At 39.7% G+C, this 17,075-nt stretch overlaps 1 protein-coding gene across 5 annotated transcripts in view; it reads right to left on the bottom strand.

Annotated features, from left to right (window-relative positions):
* ift88 (intraflagellar transport 88 homolog) overlaps positions 1-17,021 on the bottom strand; it is a 23,847-nt gene extending 6,826 nt beyond the window's left edge. The window contains exons 1-25 of one of the 5 annotated variants that reach the window (XM_085249690.1): positions 16,772-17,021; positions 16,487-16,549; positions 16,251-16,310; positions 15,934-15,987; positions 15,748-15,811; positions 15,429-15,498; positions 14,578-14,668; positions 13,931-14,035; positions 13,327-13,429; positions 12,186-12,532; positions 12,045-12,115; positions 11,840-11,926; positions 11,079-11,178; positions 9,612-9,698; positions 9,252-9,438; positions 7,870-7,978; positions 7,131-7,281; positions 6,627-6,742; positions 6,219-6,271; positions 6,035-6,100; positions 5,816-5,922; positions 3,409-3,481; positions 1,431-1,481; positions 815-829; positions 569-619 (exon numbers count right to left, since the gene is read on the bottom strand). In XM_085249690.1, coding sequence (XP_085105816.1) covers positions 569-619; positions 815-829; positions 1,431-1,481; positions 3,409-3,481; positions 5,816-5,922; positions 6,035-6,100; positions 6,219-6,271; positions 6,627-6,742; positions 7,131-7,281; positions 7,870-7,978; positions 9,252-9,438; positions 9,612-9,698; positions 11,079-11,178; positions 11,840-11,926; positions 12,045-12,115; positions 12,186-12,532; positions 13,327-13,429; positions 13,931-14,035; positions 14,578-14,668; positions 15,429-15,498; positions 15,748-15,811; positions 15,934-15,987; positions 16,251-16,310; positions 16,487-16,549; positions 16,772-16,852 — 2,362 coding nt within the window. In that variant the 5' untranslated portion in view covers positions 16,853-17,021. The remainder of the gene's footprint in view (positions 1-568; positions 620-814; positions 830-1,430; positions 1,482-3,408; positions 3,482-5,815; positions 5,923-6,034; positions 6,101-6,218; positions 6,272-6,626; positions 6,743-7,130; positions 7,282-7,869; positions 7,979-9,251; positions 9,439-9,611; positions 9,699-11,078; positions 11,179-11,839; positions 11,927-12,044; positions 12,116-12,185; positions 12,533-13,326; positions 13,430-13,930; positions 14,036-14,577; positions 14,669-15,428; positions 15,499-15,747; positions 15,812-15,933; positions 15,988-16,250; positions 16,311-16,486; positions 16,550-16,771) is intronic. The other 4 variants (XM_085249691.1, XM_085249692.1, XM_085249693.1 and 1 more) reach the window with 4 other exon arrangements.
* Positions 17,022-17,075: the final 54 nt, after the last annotated feature.

Below are 17,075 nucleotides of genomic sequence, written 5' to 3'. Positions count from 1 at the left end.
CAACTTCTGAAACATCTCTACTCTATCTCTACTTTTAAGATTAGGCTTAAAATGTTCATTTTTGCTAAAGCATATAGTTAGGGCTGGATCAGGTGACCCTGAATCCTCCCTTAGTTACGCTGCAATAGGTGTAGGCTGCTAGGGGATTCCCATGATGCATTGGGTATTTCTTCTTCAGTCACCTTTCTCACTCATTATGTGTTACTGGACCTCTCTGCACTGAATCATACTTGTTATTAATCTCTGGCTCACAGATGGCCCCGCCCCTCCCTGAGCCTGGTTCTACTGGAGGTTTCTTCCTGTTAAAAGGGAGTTTTTCCTTCCCACTGTTGCCAAAGTGCTTGCTCATAGGGGGTCATATGATTGTTGGGTTTTTCTCTGTTTGTATTATTGTACGATCTACCGTACAATATAAAGCGCCTTGAGGTGACTGTTGTTGTGATTTGGCACTAGATAAATAAAATTGAATTGAATTGAATGAACTGAGCAAAGAAACAAGCCCCAGTTTATTCAACTACAAATGGCCAGAATTACAGGCACATAGCCTGAAAGTCACAGTCTTACATACCTCTCCCCGAGTCCAGTAGTGGACTGAAGTGTTTAGACTCAGACTGAGATACTGGGAAGCAAAGAGGAAGCAGAGAGGGAATACAGATGAAGACAGAAGATCCAGAGAAGAAGATGAGAAGGAAGGAGAGATTACAGAGCTAGACTGAAGGTCTTACAGCACAGAGAGTAGCAAAAAAGTCTGCCACTTGCAATGAAAGATGATGACAATAAATGTGTCTGCGGTTTACAACCTCGCTTCTCTCACCTGCTTTGACCTCATCTTGTGCACCATGAGAAAATGAGAAAAGGATCTGGGTTTTAGTTCAACAATTTAAACGTTCAAACCAATATTTAAGCATCTGAAAGACTGAAGTAGCAAGGCTGTGATGGACAGTCTCCAGCAACCGTGTGTGTTCATTTTAACAGATGCATTTGGAGGCTCTGGCACCACTAAGCTATGGGAAGATGAAAAGTCCTAATCTAATTTATCACGACACAGAGGACTAATGGAAGCCTTGGCGGGAGAGAGCAGCAAGCGCATTAACAGGTGTCCGTTACACAAACTCATATATGAATACAACTCGACTACAGGAGCCTGCTAGAGACGTTCAGCTGCACAGCATGGAAAAGCTGGGCCTTGTTACACTTTCTGGAGGCTCTCTGGTTTGTATGGATTACATTTGAAATTTGCTCATGGTCCAGCTTTCCAGTGCCACAGCCAGCCTATTTGTCTGTATTTGATGGGGATCTGTACTGAATGTTCAGCCTCTTCAGAGTCCACTAATCCCACAGAGTGCTCAGACCTCCTCATCCTGCAGGATCCAGCAGGATGAGGAGGTCTGAGCAGATCAGGCCTCAGTGTGGTGTTTGAAAACATATACCCATAACGCTGGACTTCTTAGGAGAGATGAGGACAGGTGTGGAGATGCCTGCTGCAGCATGTGTGAACAACAGGTAGAGAGACAGAAAGAAGCAGTGAGACATAAAAATAAAAGAGTGGATCTGATCAAAATCATGACGACGATCGTCGTTATAGAAGAGGCATCAGAACCATTACAATGTTTTATGAAAATTATATTTATGTGAGCAAACTTCTCAAACTAAAATCTTGGTTTAGCTCAAGCTGCCATGAAAAAAACCTACGCCTAATAAAGTTCACAGATGTTCCTGTACTGTATGTTCATTTAACTTGAAATTACACCAAAACCCACACATGGAGATGGTTTTCAATGTGACTCTAATAAGATTTTTATAGATGTGCCTCATTCTGGGAGCTCAGTGTGCCTTTTGTGTTGCAGTACAACACAAAACAAGTGTAAGTTTAAATCCTTAATGATGTAAGGTCTGAGCAGAGAGAACGTGGATAGAGGACATGGAGAGCACAGTCTGTGGACAGATGCCACAGACAGATGTGTGGCTCTCTGTCTCTCTGCTGGCTGATTTGGGGGATCCACAGTTGTTTGATGCCACATCACCAGCACAGTTACATACTTATTGACATCTGCATTATTAACACCGCAACACAGATACAATGGGGGAAAGTAACTATCTGATCACCTGCTGAATCTGTATGTTTGCTTGTTTCCATGGAGACACAGAATGTCAACAAAATCCAAAAATCCACAAAAAACCCCAACATTATATAAAAGTTATAAATTGATTTGCATGTCACTGACTTAAACAAGTATTTGATCCTCAAGCATAACACCTACTAAGTACTTGATGGTGAAACCCTTGCCTTGGCGATACGTTGTGGGTCATTGTCATGCTGGAAGATCCATCCATGACTCATCTTCAGTGCTCTGGCTGAGGGGAGGAGGTTCTCATCCAAGATTTTACGGTACACAGCCCCGTCCACTGGCCCCTCAGTGCAGTGAAGTTGTCCTGTGCTCTTAGCAGAAAAACAGCCCAAAGCACAATGTGTGCTTGACTGTGGGGATGATGTTCTTTGAGTCATACCCAGCATTACATTTCCTCCAAACACAGAGGGTTGAGTTGATGCTAAAGAGCTTGATTTTGGTTTCATCTAACGACAGCACTTTTCCCCAACATGATTTAGATGTTCACTGGCAAACTCAAGACTGGCCTGCACAGCCTTCTTGAGCAAAACGACCTTCTTGAGCGCTGCAAGATTTCAGTTCATTACAACACAGCGTGTTACTAATGGTGTTCTTGGAGACTGCGGTCTCGACTGCCTTCAGATCGTTAACAAGCTCCTCCCATGTAATATTGGGGTAATCCACCGCCTCATCACCATCCTCACTCCATGAGGCAACATCTTGCATGGAGCTGCAGACTGAGGATGACTGATGGTTATTTTATGTTTTTTCCATTTCCAAATAATCACACCAGCAGCTTTATAAGCTACGGTCATGTAGCTCATTCCAGTCTTGTGCAGGTCTGCAATTTTGTCCCTGACAACCTCTGACAGCTCTCTGGCCTCAGCCATGGTGGTGGTGGTGAGGCTGGAATGGAAGAAGCTGATTCTGTGGACAGGTGTGCTTTATACACAAACTGAGCTCAGGAGTATTTGTAATTGATTGATCCCAATCTGTGAGAGACAGAATTCTGTTGCAGTTGTAGGGATCAAATATATTTCTACTCAGTAACATGCAAATTAATTTATAACTTTTATACAAGTTTTTTTTTCTTGAACTCTGGTTGATATTCTCTCTCTTTCCATTAAACTACCATAAAAATTAGAGACCGTTAATATCTTTCTAAAGTAAGCAATGGAGATCGAATAATTATTTACACCACTATAGGTTGATGATGTGTGGACGCACAACTCTGGACTCAGTTGCAAATAACAGCGGCGGTAATCTGTTGACCTAATTTGAAAAACAACAACCGACTCACCAGCGCTGCCTGCACTGCTCTCTCTGCCTTCTCTTCGACTTCTCGCGCTGCCTTCCCGTCCCGATTTTATCCTCTGCAAAGGGAAATAAGAGAAAAGGGTGGCGTATGAGAGAAATTGCGGGCAGGGACACAAATAACACTAAATGTGTTCTAAATGTCTTTGACTTCAAAACGCAGTTTTGCCAATCAGATTACAGCGCTTCAATAAACACTGTGCTTCATAAACAAAGTACATTTTTTTGCTATGAAAACAATCTGGCAAAAAGATAAGCCCCAATATTCAACGGAATGTGACATTAATGCGCAAAAAATATTACGTACCATAAAAATGTTACATGTAAACAAGCCTTACATAAAGTCAGGGGAGTACTCTGCAGAATCACTAAAACCATAAGCAGTTAGTTTTAAAGATGATGACAAAAAAGGAAAAGAAATGAAAACAAGGATATATGATGCCACGAAAAACAACCACACAAAGCCAACGTCGAGCTCATATATTAGATTTCGGTTATTGCTATCCTCTCAGTCCTCGTGTCATGCACCGTGCAGTTTGTTTTATCAGTGGGATCGGTTGTTTTCCACTGTTTTTCAGTTTGAAGAATTTGGGGATTAACGAGTCAACCCTCCATCATTCTCTGCAGGCCTGTTTCTCTGCTCCAACAGCAGCTGGTTGTTATTTGACGAACTCATCGGTCTAATCTGTTCCTGGCTTTGATATATCACTCCACACGACCAAGGCACACGGCTCTGTTACTCTGGCTTTCTTCAAATCTTCACTGATCCCAAACCACCTCTAGTTTATGTATCACAAGTGTGTTGTTTAGAAGCCATTAAATAATAATTACATATAAGGAACAATGCATTGCAGAAGTTATTCAAAAGATGCAGTGTTAGCTGATTATTTTCTTACTCAGCTATTATTCATAATAAACAGGATATGAGAACATTCCCGTGATCAGAATCTTGGAGTACTGCATTGGTAAAACACCTAAAAATATTTTTCTTCACAGACAAATGTGCGAAAGGTCCCATTCTGTGTTATTTGTAATCTTCATCATCAGCGGTGCGCTTAAACCCAGAAATTAAGAACAATATTAATACAGCATAAGTAAACCAGGATATTCTATTGATCATATGCAAGCAGTGGGATAAGATCCAATTAGAAACAAGCAACATTGTTGGCCTATGTAATGTGGTTCCATGACTTGGGTCTTGAGTTAATCTAGGTTTAGATTGGGAAAGAAAACACAGGCTTTATGCTAACCATCACAGAAAATGAGATTGATCCCTTTGGCTGCTTATATTCAAACCACTGACCACTTTTCTAATTCATTCTGACGTTTCATGTGACACTGAACAACTCAAACTGCTCTGGCATCAGACCTGAGAACAGCTCTCCAAACACTAAAGCTGTTTTGAAAAAGACCCGAGATTACTATCAGCCAGGTGTTAAACAGCTGTACAGCATCTGTTTGATTCATGGAAAATAAATAGAGACGAAAAACAGCTGTTTTTCATGCAGCTGCAGAGTTGCAGTGACCACGGTCCAACGTTGCATCTAAAGGAAACGCGCGTGTTTTAAATCAGCGAGCGCTCATCCAGGAACAGACGTCAGGGTTCTGTTAAAAAAAGTGATGAAAAGATGATTGATGAAAGTGCCCGAAAGGTCTCTAATGTACAACTGCAAAATACGCAAGTAATTCATCAGGCAGCATGTTAACATGCATCAGATGGACCCACTTATACAAAACAAAGTGGAGTGTGTGGAGTTTAATTCATGCAAATAGATCTCGGATGTTGTTCCTGGGATCTGCTGGAGCCTACCTTGGGGGTCACTGCACCGAGCGCTCCGATTACCACTCGGACCACTTATTATGAGCCCTTGGTACTTCTCCAGCTTCTCATGTTCCTTCTTCCTGATGTTGTTGTCAATCTGTATAGCTACATCTATCACTACGGCTGTCTTCTTCTTCTTGTCTACCACCACTATGTCCCACAGGATCTTAGCTCAGTCATTCTCCACCACCCTGAGGGGGCATACTTGGCACATATGTTTCTGTATACTATGCCGGCCACTTGGTTATGGCGTTCCATGTATGCCTTGCCTGCTAGCATCTTGCACCCTGCTGTTATGTGCTGGATTGTCTCAGGGGCATCTTTACACAGCCTGCACCTGGGGTCTTGCCTGGTGTGATAGACCCCAGCCTCGATGGATCTATATGTTATAAATATGTGTGTGTGTCACCATTATTAAAAATCAATTCCATTTTATTTCTATCTTTGTTAGTGAACTTTTTGTGGGGGGGTTTCTGCAAATTATTTTCAAGTCTTTTTTTTATTAAATGTAGAATTGAGATCTGCCAAACAGATCATTAGTTTATTTACTCAGAAATGTCTGACAGAATACCTGCTCTCTGATTTCCTTCATCTTCTCTACCTTCTTCAGTTTGGTGGCGTAGTCTTGGGCTTCCTTCAATTGCATATCTGTGCACAGCCGCACCAGGAAACGCAAGCCTGCACCAAACAACACACACACACACTCTTTAATTTTACACTCTGATCAGGGCACCATCTGTTGCTGGTCAAGAGTTCCGTTGAAAACTGTGTAACAAGCTGGATCAATTACATTCCACATTTTCTGGAAACTTTCGGTGGATTTCTTTATAAGTTTCCAGTGCTTTCTGGGAGTTTCCTGTGAAAGAGGAAAAGAAGAAGAACAAAAAAATGAAATGAACTCTGCTAGCTCACATTGCAACTTTGCTTTGTTGTTTTATTGCCATGCAAGCTGAGGCGAAACGTGTTTTTCTCACCACTTCGTCTGTAGCAGCTTGCCACCATTAGCTGCCACTTCACCTGAGTTGGTCTGAGGAGCAGAAACACATCTGATCAATATAAACACACAAACCAACACCTGACTTAAATCATTTTGCTGACCTCATATCAGTATGCCAGTACCACACTGAAATAGTTAATATATTTTAATAATTGATACCACGTAACAAAAAAGGTGGAACTATGTGCCTCAAGATTAGAGAATGTGAAACAACTTCACTAATTTTTTCTGCAACAGTTCCATATAAAACGAGAGGCTTTCACATTCATTTAAGTTTGAAACTCATTTAAAGGGCTTCCATAAAAACCTTAGAGTGTGAACTTACAATTTTTTACCAACCCATCCGTGCTATCTGTTTAAAATAATCTAAATAGTAGTTACTTACTGTATTAGCGTGGCTCTTTCAAAGTACTGAATGGCTTTCTCACAGAACTGTGTCTCAATGTAGTAAGCGCCGAGCCACTCAATCACATGGATGTTGGAGGGAAAGTACCTAAAGGACTGGACAGCAACAACGTAACAACATTAGTTAGCTTAAAGTAGTGGTGTCAAAAGTAGGGGCTGGGGGCCAGGATCAGGACAGCAGAGGGTCCAATCCGGCCTGTGTTTAGATAATGTGAAGAAGGGCATAAATCTTTTACTTTTATCTGCACTTTGAGAAGTTTTACAGCCTTTTGTACTGCTAAATATCTCCATCATGGTCATTCATACTACTCTAACATAATTAACTAACAGATGAGCAAAAAAGTGACAAAAAAAACAAACAATTTTTTCATTGTACAAATTGCTGTTTTTTACAATGGGTCCACAGACAAAAAATATACTGTTAACTTCTGTACAGTGTAATTTAGAGAGAAAACCCCCCGCCATGAAATTAAGCTTCTGGTACCTCATAATAGTACTGGAAAGCCTGGGATTTGTCCCCCTCGCCATCATGCAGTTCTCCCAGCTTAGCCAGTGCCTGGGCGTCTGTGGGAGTTACACTGATGACCTGCATTAGCCACTCGATTGCTTGTTCGGGATTTTCTAGAAGCTCATAGCTGGGATCAAAGTGTTAAGAACTAATAGATGCTCATGTGATGATATATGGACAAACAGGCTCGAATCCCTGAATGAACACATTCCAACAAACCCTAAAGTACATACGAGTAAAAACAGATCATCTGTGTGACATACAAACGATCACTAGAGCCTGTCTGACACAGTATTTTTAAGACTATATCAGACTATATACTGATATTTGGCGATTTAGAACTCAGATATTCCAATATATCGTCTAAAAATGTTTTCTTTCACACACAGCAAAGAAACCAAACAGATTTATGTTTAGGAGTAAAGGCTGCCTTACTCTGCTCAGATCAGCTGGTTTTTGTGTTTGTGTCTTTCTAAATATGTTGTTGGCAACAGGGGCATCGTATGGTGCCCCCTGGTGAACAAACTATGCAACATCAATGGACTTTGACACTTTGTAATGGCATTTCTCTCACGTCTTCTTTACTTCTCTAATTTTCATTGATTGTCTCTTACAAATGCCGATAACAATAGAAGAACAAATAGCTAATATTGGGCGATTGTACTGGCCCGCTGATAAAACCATCTCCACATAGCACTTGTTAGCAGTGGGATACAGGCTGGCCAGCTGGTACATGACTTGGGAACTGTTCCTCAGAATGGCATGGAGCTTCAGGAAGCAGTCCAGAGCCTCCTCTAGGCGATTCAGTCTTTGATAAGTCAGACCTGGAACAAGGTTTAGGGGAAAATTCAGTCACGTAACTGTGCCTCTATGTTAATAATAATCACACATATATACCACATGTTGGTGTAGTTTTATTCCAGCGATACCTTTTACTTAAGATGACTTTAAAATTTGGATGCTGTTGTTTAAAGAGCTACCGTGTCTGTGAATACGATAGCTCCAAAGGTTTTAAATGAATTCTGAGAAAACTTTGTATAGGTGTAGAGTCGGGTCATATTAACAAACCATTTAAATTTCGTTAACATCAACCAAGGTCTTCAAGGTGAACTTAAAGATTTATTGGCTGAAAACAGACCAAAACGCCTGATAAGTTATGTTAACTAATGTTAGCCTGATAACTGAAACTAAGATTCTGACAACTGTGGTGTGTACTGTCAACAGAAAGTACCCATGAAGCTTTCAAATATCATGTCTCATTTGACCTCTGACCTCTCCTTTAAGGTCAATAGCTTGATCTGAAGGTTAAAGTAATAACAGTAGATAGAGGTAATTAAAACTATTTTTCTTACTGCAATTGTTTGTATTAAAAACATTTATAAAATGGTATATGGGAATTTTAAATCTCACATTATAGTTTGCATCCAAATATGTCACATTTGACCTCTGACCTCAATTTTGCATCTGCCTTTCTTTCAAATTGACCCAAAAATGCATGCTATCTTTAAAGAAAGTATTGTCAAGAGAAAGAAAATGAGCTGCCTACTTGGTTAGAAACATGCTGTAGTATATTATTATATAATAAAATAAGGTTATTTGTGTCCACGTATTGATAAATCAATGCCAATTATCCATTACCTACTCCTACATAATCTTTAAACACAAAATACAATACAATTAAAAGTAAATACTTCGCAGAGAGTGAGCTGCCCTGGGGGAGGTTTGTGCTCTAAGTGCTTCTTGTTATTTATGTATTTGTGCACATTCCAATAGAGTCGGTCATGCTGTGTCCACACTTATTCTCAATGTAGCCTCAGCCAATATTCTGATACTCATAGCAGAATGCTGGATGAAGATACACAGAGATTTAGACAGGGCACTTATGGCCTCACTATATTTTCCTAACAGTCAAGAGTCTGAATTTAAAGTTCAACCAGTGCTTGCAGCAAATATTAATAACAGACCACAGTTCAGAGTGCAGCAAGCTCTTGTTGTTCATTCCCAAATGATTCTTGCACGCCCAATTGTTGTTGCGCAATACATCAAACCTCCTGCTTATCTACTACCGCATTACAGCTGCAGTTAAGGAGCACTTACCCAGGTTGTAAAGGCCTTCGGTGCACGAGGAATCATTCCTCAGTGCTTCTTTGTAGAACTCTGCAGCCTTTTCATAGTCCTGTTTGACAAACACCGTGTTGCCCTTGTTGATAAGTGCTGCTGGGTTGTAACGATCAGCATTCATAGCAAGGTCGGCATATCGGTCAGCCTGGTCGTAGTCTTTCTCCTGTTAGGGAAATTACAAGAGAAGAGAATATGGTTGTTCAATCATCTCCCAACAGTAACATTTAGTATTACATTTTTTTAACAGCAAACCTCCAAATATTTTGCTGATTTTAAGTGTTTTAAATTTTCAGAACTTTTCAGTCTAATGTTATTTTATAATCAAGAGATTCTTACCAGAAAATAGAGGAAAGAGAGGTTAGTGGCTGCAGCGCTCTTCACTCTGCTGTCCTTCTTCTCAAATGCCTTCAATGTTTCCACTGCCTGAAAACACACAACTCATTACAATCAGGGTAACACTCTGTACTAAAGCTCCTCCAGTACAGCATTCTCAGTAATAAATGATATTTTAAGTACAAGCGTATTTCCCCAGCATGTAACACACAAAGAAACATAGAAAAGACACATAAATTTACTGAATTGTTAGTCAAAGAATCAACGACAATATTATTAACCATTAATAGCCAATCACTGATAAATTACATATGCATCTTCACATTTATGGTGAAGATACTTGGACATTTTGGCATTTTTTTCTAAGAACATTTGAAGGTAAGCTGTAATTCTGCTTCATTCCTTACATCTGTTTATGCGTCACCTTCACTGTGTGCTGTGCTCTGGTGAAGTAAATATAATGCTTTGCAAGTTTAAAGTCAGTCCCTTTCCCCTTTTTGTCTAACTGACTGTCTCTGTGAGTATGTTACATTCTGGGGAAAATTTCCCAACTGTATTAGTGAGTAAGGATTAGCATTTTCACAAATCACCAGCTTGGCTACAGCTGCACAGATGACCACCAGTTACATCACCAACACTCCTGTGTGTAAATACTGTAAAAGCACCACAGCATGCATCAGATGTAAAACCAGCGGTTACAAGATAGTTAGTTACTACAGTGAGTCCTTTAATCTTAGCCACAAAGCAGCTCCACACATGGCTGCATGTCCTCCACTGTTCAGTTGGATATTATTATTAACAAAGAATACGTTCAGCACAAAGATTTTCCTGAGCAGTCTGTGGGGCCTAAACCAATAACTGCCTCACAAACGTCTCCTTGCAGTGGCATTATTTGGGTAAAAGACGTCCTTATGAAGCAACAAGTTAAGGGGGACAAACCCAGTACAATCTAAATGTGGACATGGGAATGAAAGGCAGACATACCTCAACCTTAGGCATGCAGATGGGGAGGAAACAAAAGCAAAAAGACAATGAGAAGATGAAATACTCAGTCGGACACTGAGCTCTGTTCAAACAGCCTCAACAAGAGAAAACGCACACGTATGAATAGTGCTGAGCAACAGTATTACAACATTGTTATAAAAAGAAAAGAAAAAGATGGAAACACAAATTAATGTAAACGGATAACGAAGAACAGGTTTCACATGTTTTAAGGGAATTACACTTCCATAAATTGAATGCGTGTGATCCTTACTTAATCGCATCGACTTTTTCGGTTTGGCAAATATTACCAAAGGTATCAATTTACATGACAGCCACATATGATGGAAGCTACTAAAGCCTCATTTTGATGTCTTATTATGGTCTAAAATTTAGTTTGGCAGCAAATTATTAAGAGTGGAAGGTGTGGTTGTAAAATACACAGACCAGAAAAGAAGGAAGTACCCTTAATGCTGCTGATACTCTCACCTGTTTGAAGTCCTTCTGTCTGAGGTAGGTGATGGCTTTGTTGATCTCTAAATCATTGGCAAGCTCGACATACTGAGAACTCTTCACCATGTCGACACACCTTAAAAAAAAAAGAAAACATACATTCACTATCTTCACGTGTCAAATGCCAGCATTCGATTGATCACTGTAAACAGCAGGTGCATAAATGGAGAATAATTAAGCAATTGTTTGATTTTGACTTATGTTTCTCAATATTGAAATGGTCCTCTCCAACATACTAATGTGCATTAGTGCACATCAATGCACATGTCGAGTACTTTTACGAGTATTCAACATGTATTATGTTCATTTAAAAACCTAAATAAGAAAGCATTAGGGAGAGAAATTGTCGAAATAATAGTAGAGCTTGAGGTTTATTGTCAGTCTGCTCCAGAAAAATGTTCAGAAAATGTGATCAAACTAGTGTGCAGAGAAGTTTAGGCAAGTAAAGGAACTTTGGAAAGTCCCTCACACCACCACTAAAGAAACGAGAGCCACTGGAAGACTCAAACAATTAAAACCTTCTTCTTGTTACAATCTCCCTCTAAGGGCAGTCTTTGAGCTTTTTTTTTTTTTTAAACGTTCAAGCAATGAAGTTGGGACATTTATGTAATCGTAAATGAACTGTAATTATACAACACTTAGGCACTGTCACAATTTTCAGTTATTCAATGACAAACAAACATACCATGCTCACATTAAAGTCTTTAGATGCAAAGAAAAAGACAGCAGTAACAAACCAGTCAAATCCAGTAGCAAACAAAGTCTCAATCGCTGGGGCAATGAGCTTGGCTGCTGTCATGATGTATTTCTCAGCCAGGGTTTTTCTATGAACAGCATACAGGAAGTCAGAGGAACAGGTGAATTAAGGGGGGGGGGGGGGAGTAACACAGAGGACTGATGGAGCAAGACAGAGTTGGGTTTGTGTTGTGAATATCTTCTTACAGATCTCTCTCCATCTGGTGAAGTTTGTCATTTTTAATGGCTTCAATGACCATATTGGAGCTGGTGTCTTCCTGAAAGAGTTGGCAGAACTAGACTTAATTAATGAAATAATAATAAATGCTGTAATAAAATATCACTCACATTGGAAGGGATGTATTTGTCTTCATCATCAATGCCCAGAGGAACAGAGATGAGCTTCTGAAAGGCCTTCTTCATCCTCTCTCTGTCACCAATAGCATAGTAGCACAGGATAAGGTTGAAGCCTGTCTTGATATTTGGACTCTCGCTCATGATGTGCTCGAAAGACGTAATGGCATCTGTGTACTGGCCCATGCAGATAAACACTACACCGATATTCTGCATGATCTTGATCCTCATTTCTTTGTGGGCATTTGTTATCTGATCCAGCGCCATTCGGTAGAACTTGATGGCTTTAGGATAGTTCTTCTGTTTAAAGTAGATGTTGGCCATGTTGACTTTCAGGCGGCCTGGAACAGCAGCATGCATAGTTTGACGGAAAAACCACAAGACAAGCGATACAACAAAGAATTTACAATGTATGAAACATGACTTTTTTCTTATGTGTCAGTGATCTGGGACTATTTAACACAATGCCACAATTTTCCCAGCAGTAAAAATCCAAGATACTGCAAAAATACACCATGAGCTACACCTCAGAGTCTACAGGCCTCAGTTATCATGTTAAAGCTCATGAGAGTACAATTAGAAAATGATTGATCTAGTATGGCTTCGATATACGTTTCTACAAGAAGAGCATAGCTTAGATTTGCACTCATTGAGACATCCATGTACGCGTCTTTATACCAAAGTATTGTCGAGTCAAACGTGAGGCCACCTGCAAAGCGTGGGTGTTACTGGGTCATGGGGAGGACAATGATCCCATGAAAACAAGCAGATCTATAACAGAATGACTAAAAAAAGAAAAGAATCAACACGCTGCAATAAACGAGTCAGAGTGCAGACCTCAACATGATTTAAATCCTGTGGTAGGTCCTTAAGAAAGCTGTGGATAAATGAATGCCTGAAACCCTGAAGGAACTGAAGCAATGTTGTAAAGAACAGTGAGCCAATATTCCTCAACAACAACAGGAAACACTGATAAAGTCATTGGGATAAATATTACTTGAAGTTGCTGCTGCTGAAGGTATTCCACAAGCTTTCATGCGGTGTATAAAACTTCGTTTTCACATGATTGTATTTACAAGGGCTGCCACATTCTAAGTACACCAGCAGTGAGTGTGAAGCTGAGCGGCCTGCTCACCTGCGTTACTGAACATTTTATTCTTCACAATGATCTGGTAGCTGTTCAGGGCCTCTGGGTACATTTCATTGTTTGTGTATTGGTTGGCAAGGTTGAGCAAAACCTGTAATGGGAGAAACATTTAATATTTCTAAATAAAATAATTAAAAACTGATGTTAGAAATTGATTCTCAAAAACAAACTTTAAATTGTATCTGTCTTCCGCGAGCTGTTCCTTCCTAAATAGCTGAGCCATGAACACAAACATCTGAGATGATTTACTTTAATATTTTAATATGAAACAATAATAATAATTTACTCTGAATGAGATAAATAAGAACAGATTTTGCATACACTACTGAGAAAGCACTTGTGGTTTATTTCTACAGTTATTGTAGACCAGGAGGATATGGAGCATTTTAAATGAAAAGTACAACTTTGATTTATTTTTGACTGAAAAAACCCTCTCTCTTGCTTATTTTTACTTATCACTTATCAGTTTGGTTTTTCAGGCATTAAAAAGTAGTTTTTTCAAAAGAAAATCAACACCAGACTGTTCTTTTAGAAAGCAAATCATTACTCATGAGTGCAGAGTGTAGAACAAGCATACAGCAGCCTGACTTACAGAGTACGTGAGGTCTAGATTTATATGGTCTGCACTGCCAGACTGTTCCCTCTGTCTGACCAGGGCTCTCTCCTTCCGCCCTGCCTCTTTGGCTTTTTCAAGGGCCTGTAGACACAGACACAGACCCACACAAACACACACAGCAAGTAAGCCACTTCTGGGTAATAATCAGAAGTAATTATGAATAAACACTCTGCTGCAATGATGTAACAAGTTTTTCCTGCCCATTAGACATTCTGGTGCCGACCAAAAAGGCCTTGGCCTTCCACAAGATGAAAATTACCTGTAATAACAATATTTTTAAAAACAGCTCTTTTAATTTTTCAGAAATCACAGCAAACCACACACTGCTGTTATGTGACATAACACATTGCCTGTAAAATATTAGACCAATTTTCCTCATGTATGAAAAACCACTGGAAATGGGAAGGTTGATAAACTTCAAGTACTTTGTCCTAACAGCCGTTTTAGGTATTACTCTGGTAGAAATGTAAGCAGTTTTTATACTGCTTACATTTTTATACTACTGTGAGAGAGCTGACACAGTTAAAAATGAATTATGGCAAACTGCCCCACTTGGAGAGCCTTCTCTTTAAATCCAGACAGTCAACATTAGTAAAAAGTTTGTTAAAGAGTGAAAGGCTGACCACTTGTAAGGCTCCCATGCTCTGTGCCATGCAGCTCTCCTCTATCAGGTCATTCACTTTCTTCTCCAAGATTTTGATCTTCTCCTCAGGCCTGCAAGAACATGATGAGAGTGAAACATTTGTCAGTTTATAATAGCTGGTAATAAGAGGCCCAAGGTGTGCCAAGAAAATATCCCCCACACCATTACACCACCACTCCCAGCCTGAACCACTGGTGCGAAGAAGGATGGCGAAATGTTTTTGTGTTCCTTATGCCAAATTGTGACCCTACAATCAGAATTTCACAAGCGATGCTTTCTTTCTGTTCTTCTAATCTATTCTATTAGTTTCAGTGACCCTCTAAACTGTAGCCTCAGCTTCCTGTACTACCTAACAGGAGGGTCACATGGCGTGGTCTTCTGCTGATGTAGCCCATCTGCTTTAAGTTTTGATGTGCTGTGCATTCAGCGATGCTCTTCTGCATACCTTGCTTGTAAAGAGTGGTTGTCTGTTACCTTCCTATCATCTCAAAGCAGCATCAGCACGACAATTTCAACTAGAAAATTGCCACTCCCAACAGATCTGCAGTTTTTTAAACACTCAAACTCAAACCAGGCTGTTTCAAGCAAACAGTCATGCCCCGTTCAAAGTCATTTAAATCACATTTCTTTCCCGGATGCAAGGTTTCAACTTCAGCAGGTCATCTTGACCATGTTTATGTGCCTAAATTTACTGAGTTGCTGACATAAGACTGGCAGATTAGATATTTGCATCAAAGAGCAGTTGAACAGGCATACCTAATGAAGTTGCAGAGTGAGTGTACTGCATAGCATTTTCACACTGAAACAAAGCAGTCTAAAGTGATAACTTACGTATCCTCATTCTTTGCTTCGAGTGCAGGTGCAGGACCCCTGGACTGGCCCAGAGGGTCAAAGGCTGAGCCTGAAAATATAAATCATACCAATTCATCACTATATAACTGCAAGGGGAAAGACACAGAACTTGCATCTATAAATATGTCCTTACAGGAATGCACAGAGGTTTATATTAACAAAAAAATGCAATTTTTTTTTTTATTGTTTTATGTTAGAAACACTCAACTGTACCTATTCCTGAAGTATACAATAATAACTTTTAAATCATTATCGACACGCAAAAGACAATAGATGAAACAGACAACTTTAAACTCACCACGACTCAGGGAGGAGGTGTAACCTGCTGCTTTGACGGCAGTCATTGGACGGGCTGACCCATCCTGGTACATTTGCAAAATAACAAAAAATACATATATAGTAAACACTAATTATAAAAAAAATAATCTAACAAAACTATGCAAGACCTTATTTGCACATTTGATTGTTCAATAATACTTCTCACCTGTACAGCTCCAGTCATGGGTCGTCCCATTGAAGAGGCCATATGAAGCCGAGCCTTTGTGAAACAATAAGTATTAATATTGTAATCAATAACAATAATTTAGGTCTTTTTAACATGTAGATATGAAAAAAACGTTCCACATAAATGCTTCACAGTAATGAAACAATCACCATTGGCTGCACATCTTGTCACTGATCATTGATTTAATCTGAGCAACTTTCAACAAAGAACTGCACTTTGAAGGAGGTATCTGTATTTGTTGTGCTCATTCAAAAATGTTTCACTTTTAAAGGATCATTTTATTTCATTGTACTTACGCCAAAAGAAGAAGCTAAAGATCGAGGTCCAATGGGAGTGCCAGGAAACTTGGCAGTCATCTAGAAAATTAAAGACATGATATATTAGTAGTTAAACGATTTATACACCTCCAGAAAACCCCTCTCTCTCTCCCACTTACTTACTCATTCACTCACACAAGCGCGCACAAACAAACAAACAAACAAACAAACACACACACACACACACACACACACACAGAGTATTTGGCACTTACCGGGGGTCTTCTTCCATGACTTGTCCTCACTGCTTGCTGGAAGCCCACATCATTCTCCAGCTCCTTAAAATTAGTCAACAATTAGTCTTCATTTTTTACATAGTGGGCCGACGGAAGAGCAGACATTTTTTACACAAACAATTTTGAAATAAAACTTTGAAGTAATTAGTCTTTCGCCATGCCACTATCTCGACCTCATATAACCAACATTAATTTTTCAAAGTTGATTTTCTATACGCTTAGAAACAATGTGCTAATATAGTGTTAGGTTAGCGGTTAACTTACCTCCGAGTCAAATGTCGGATTATAATCATTGTAACCCGAATAAAGGTCGTCCTCCTCCACAGCCAGATGCACATGTTCCATTTCTGTTTCTCCGGAAAGGTAGTGTATGAAAATAATCCTCAATGTGTGGCAAACAAACAGTTTTCTATGCGCGATAACTGATAATATTTTGTTGTCCTTTTAGGATTTCGTCCCACAATTCAACGCGGCACGGGCGGGACAGTTTTCCTTTTCAAACCTCTGATTGGTTTTTCACGCGTCCATCATCGTCTGGCCTCAACCTAATTGGTTGAAGTTGCGCTCG

The sequence above is a fragment of the Mchenga conophoros genome, linkage group LG16 (assembly GCF_057382185.1).
Source record: "Mchenga conophoros isolate Kocher_MC1m ecotype Shallow Benthic linkage group LG16, M_conophoros_male_GT1.1, whole genome shotgun sequence".
Lineage (NCBI taxonomy): Eukaryota > Metazoa > Chordata > Actinopteri > Cichliformes > Cichlidae > Mchenga > Mchenga conophoros.
This window is presented reverse-complemented; position numbering and strand designations above follow the sequence as displayed.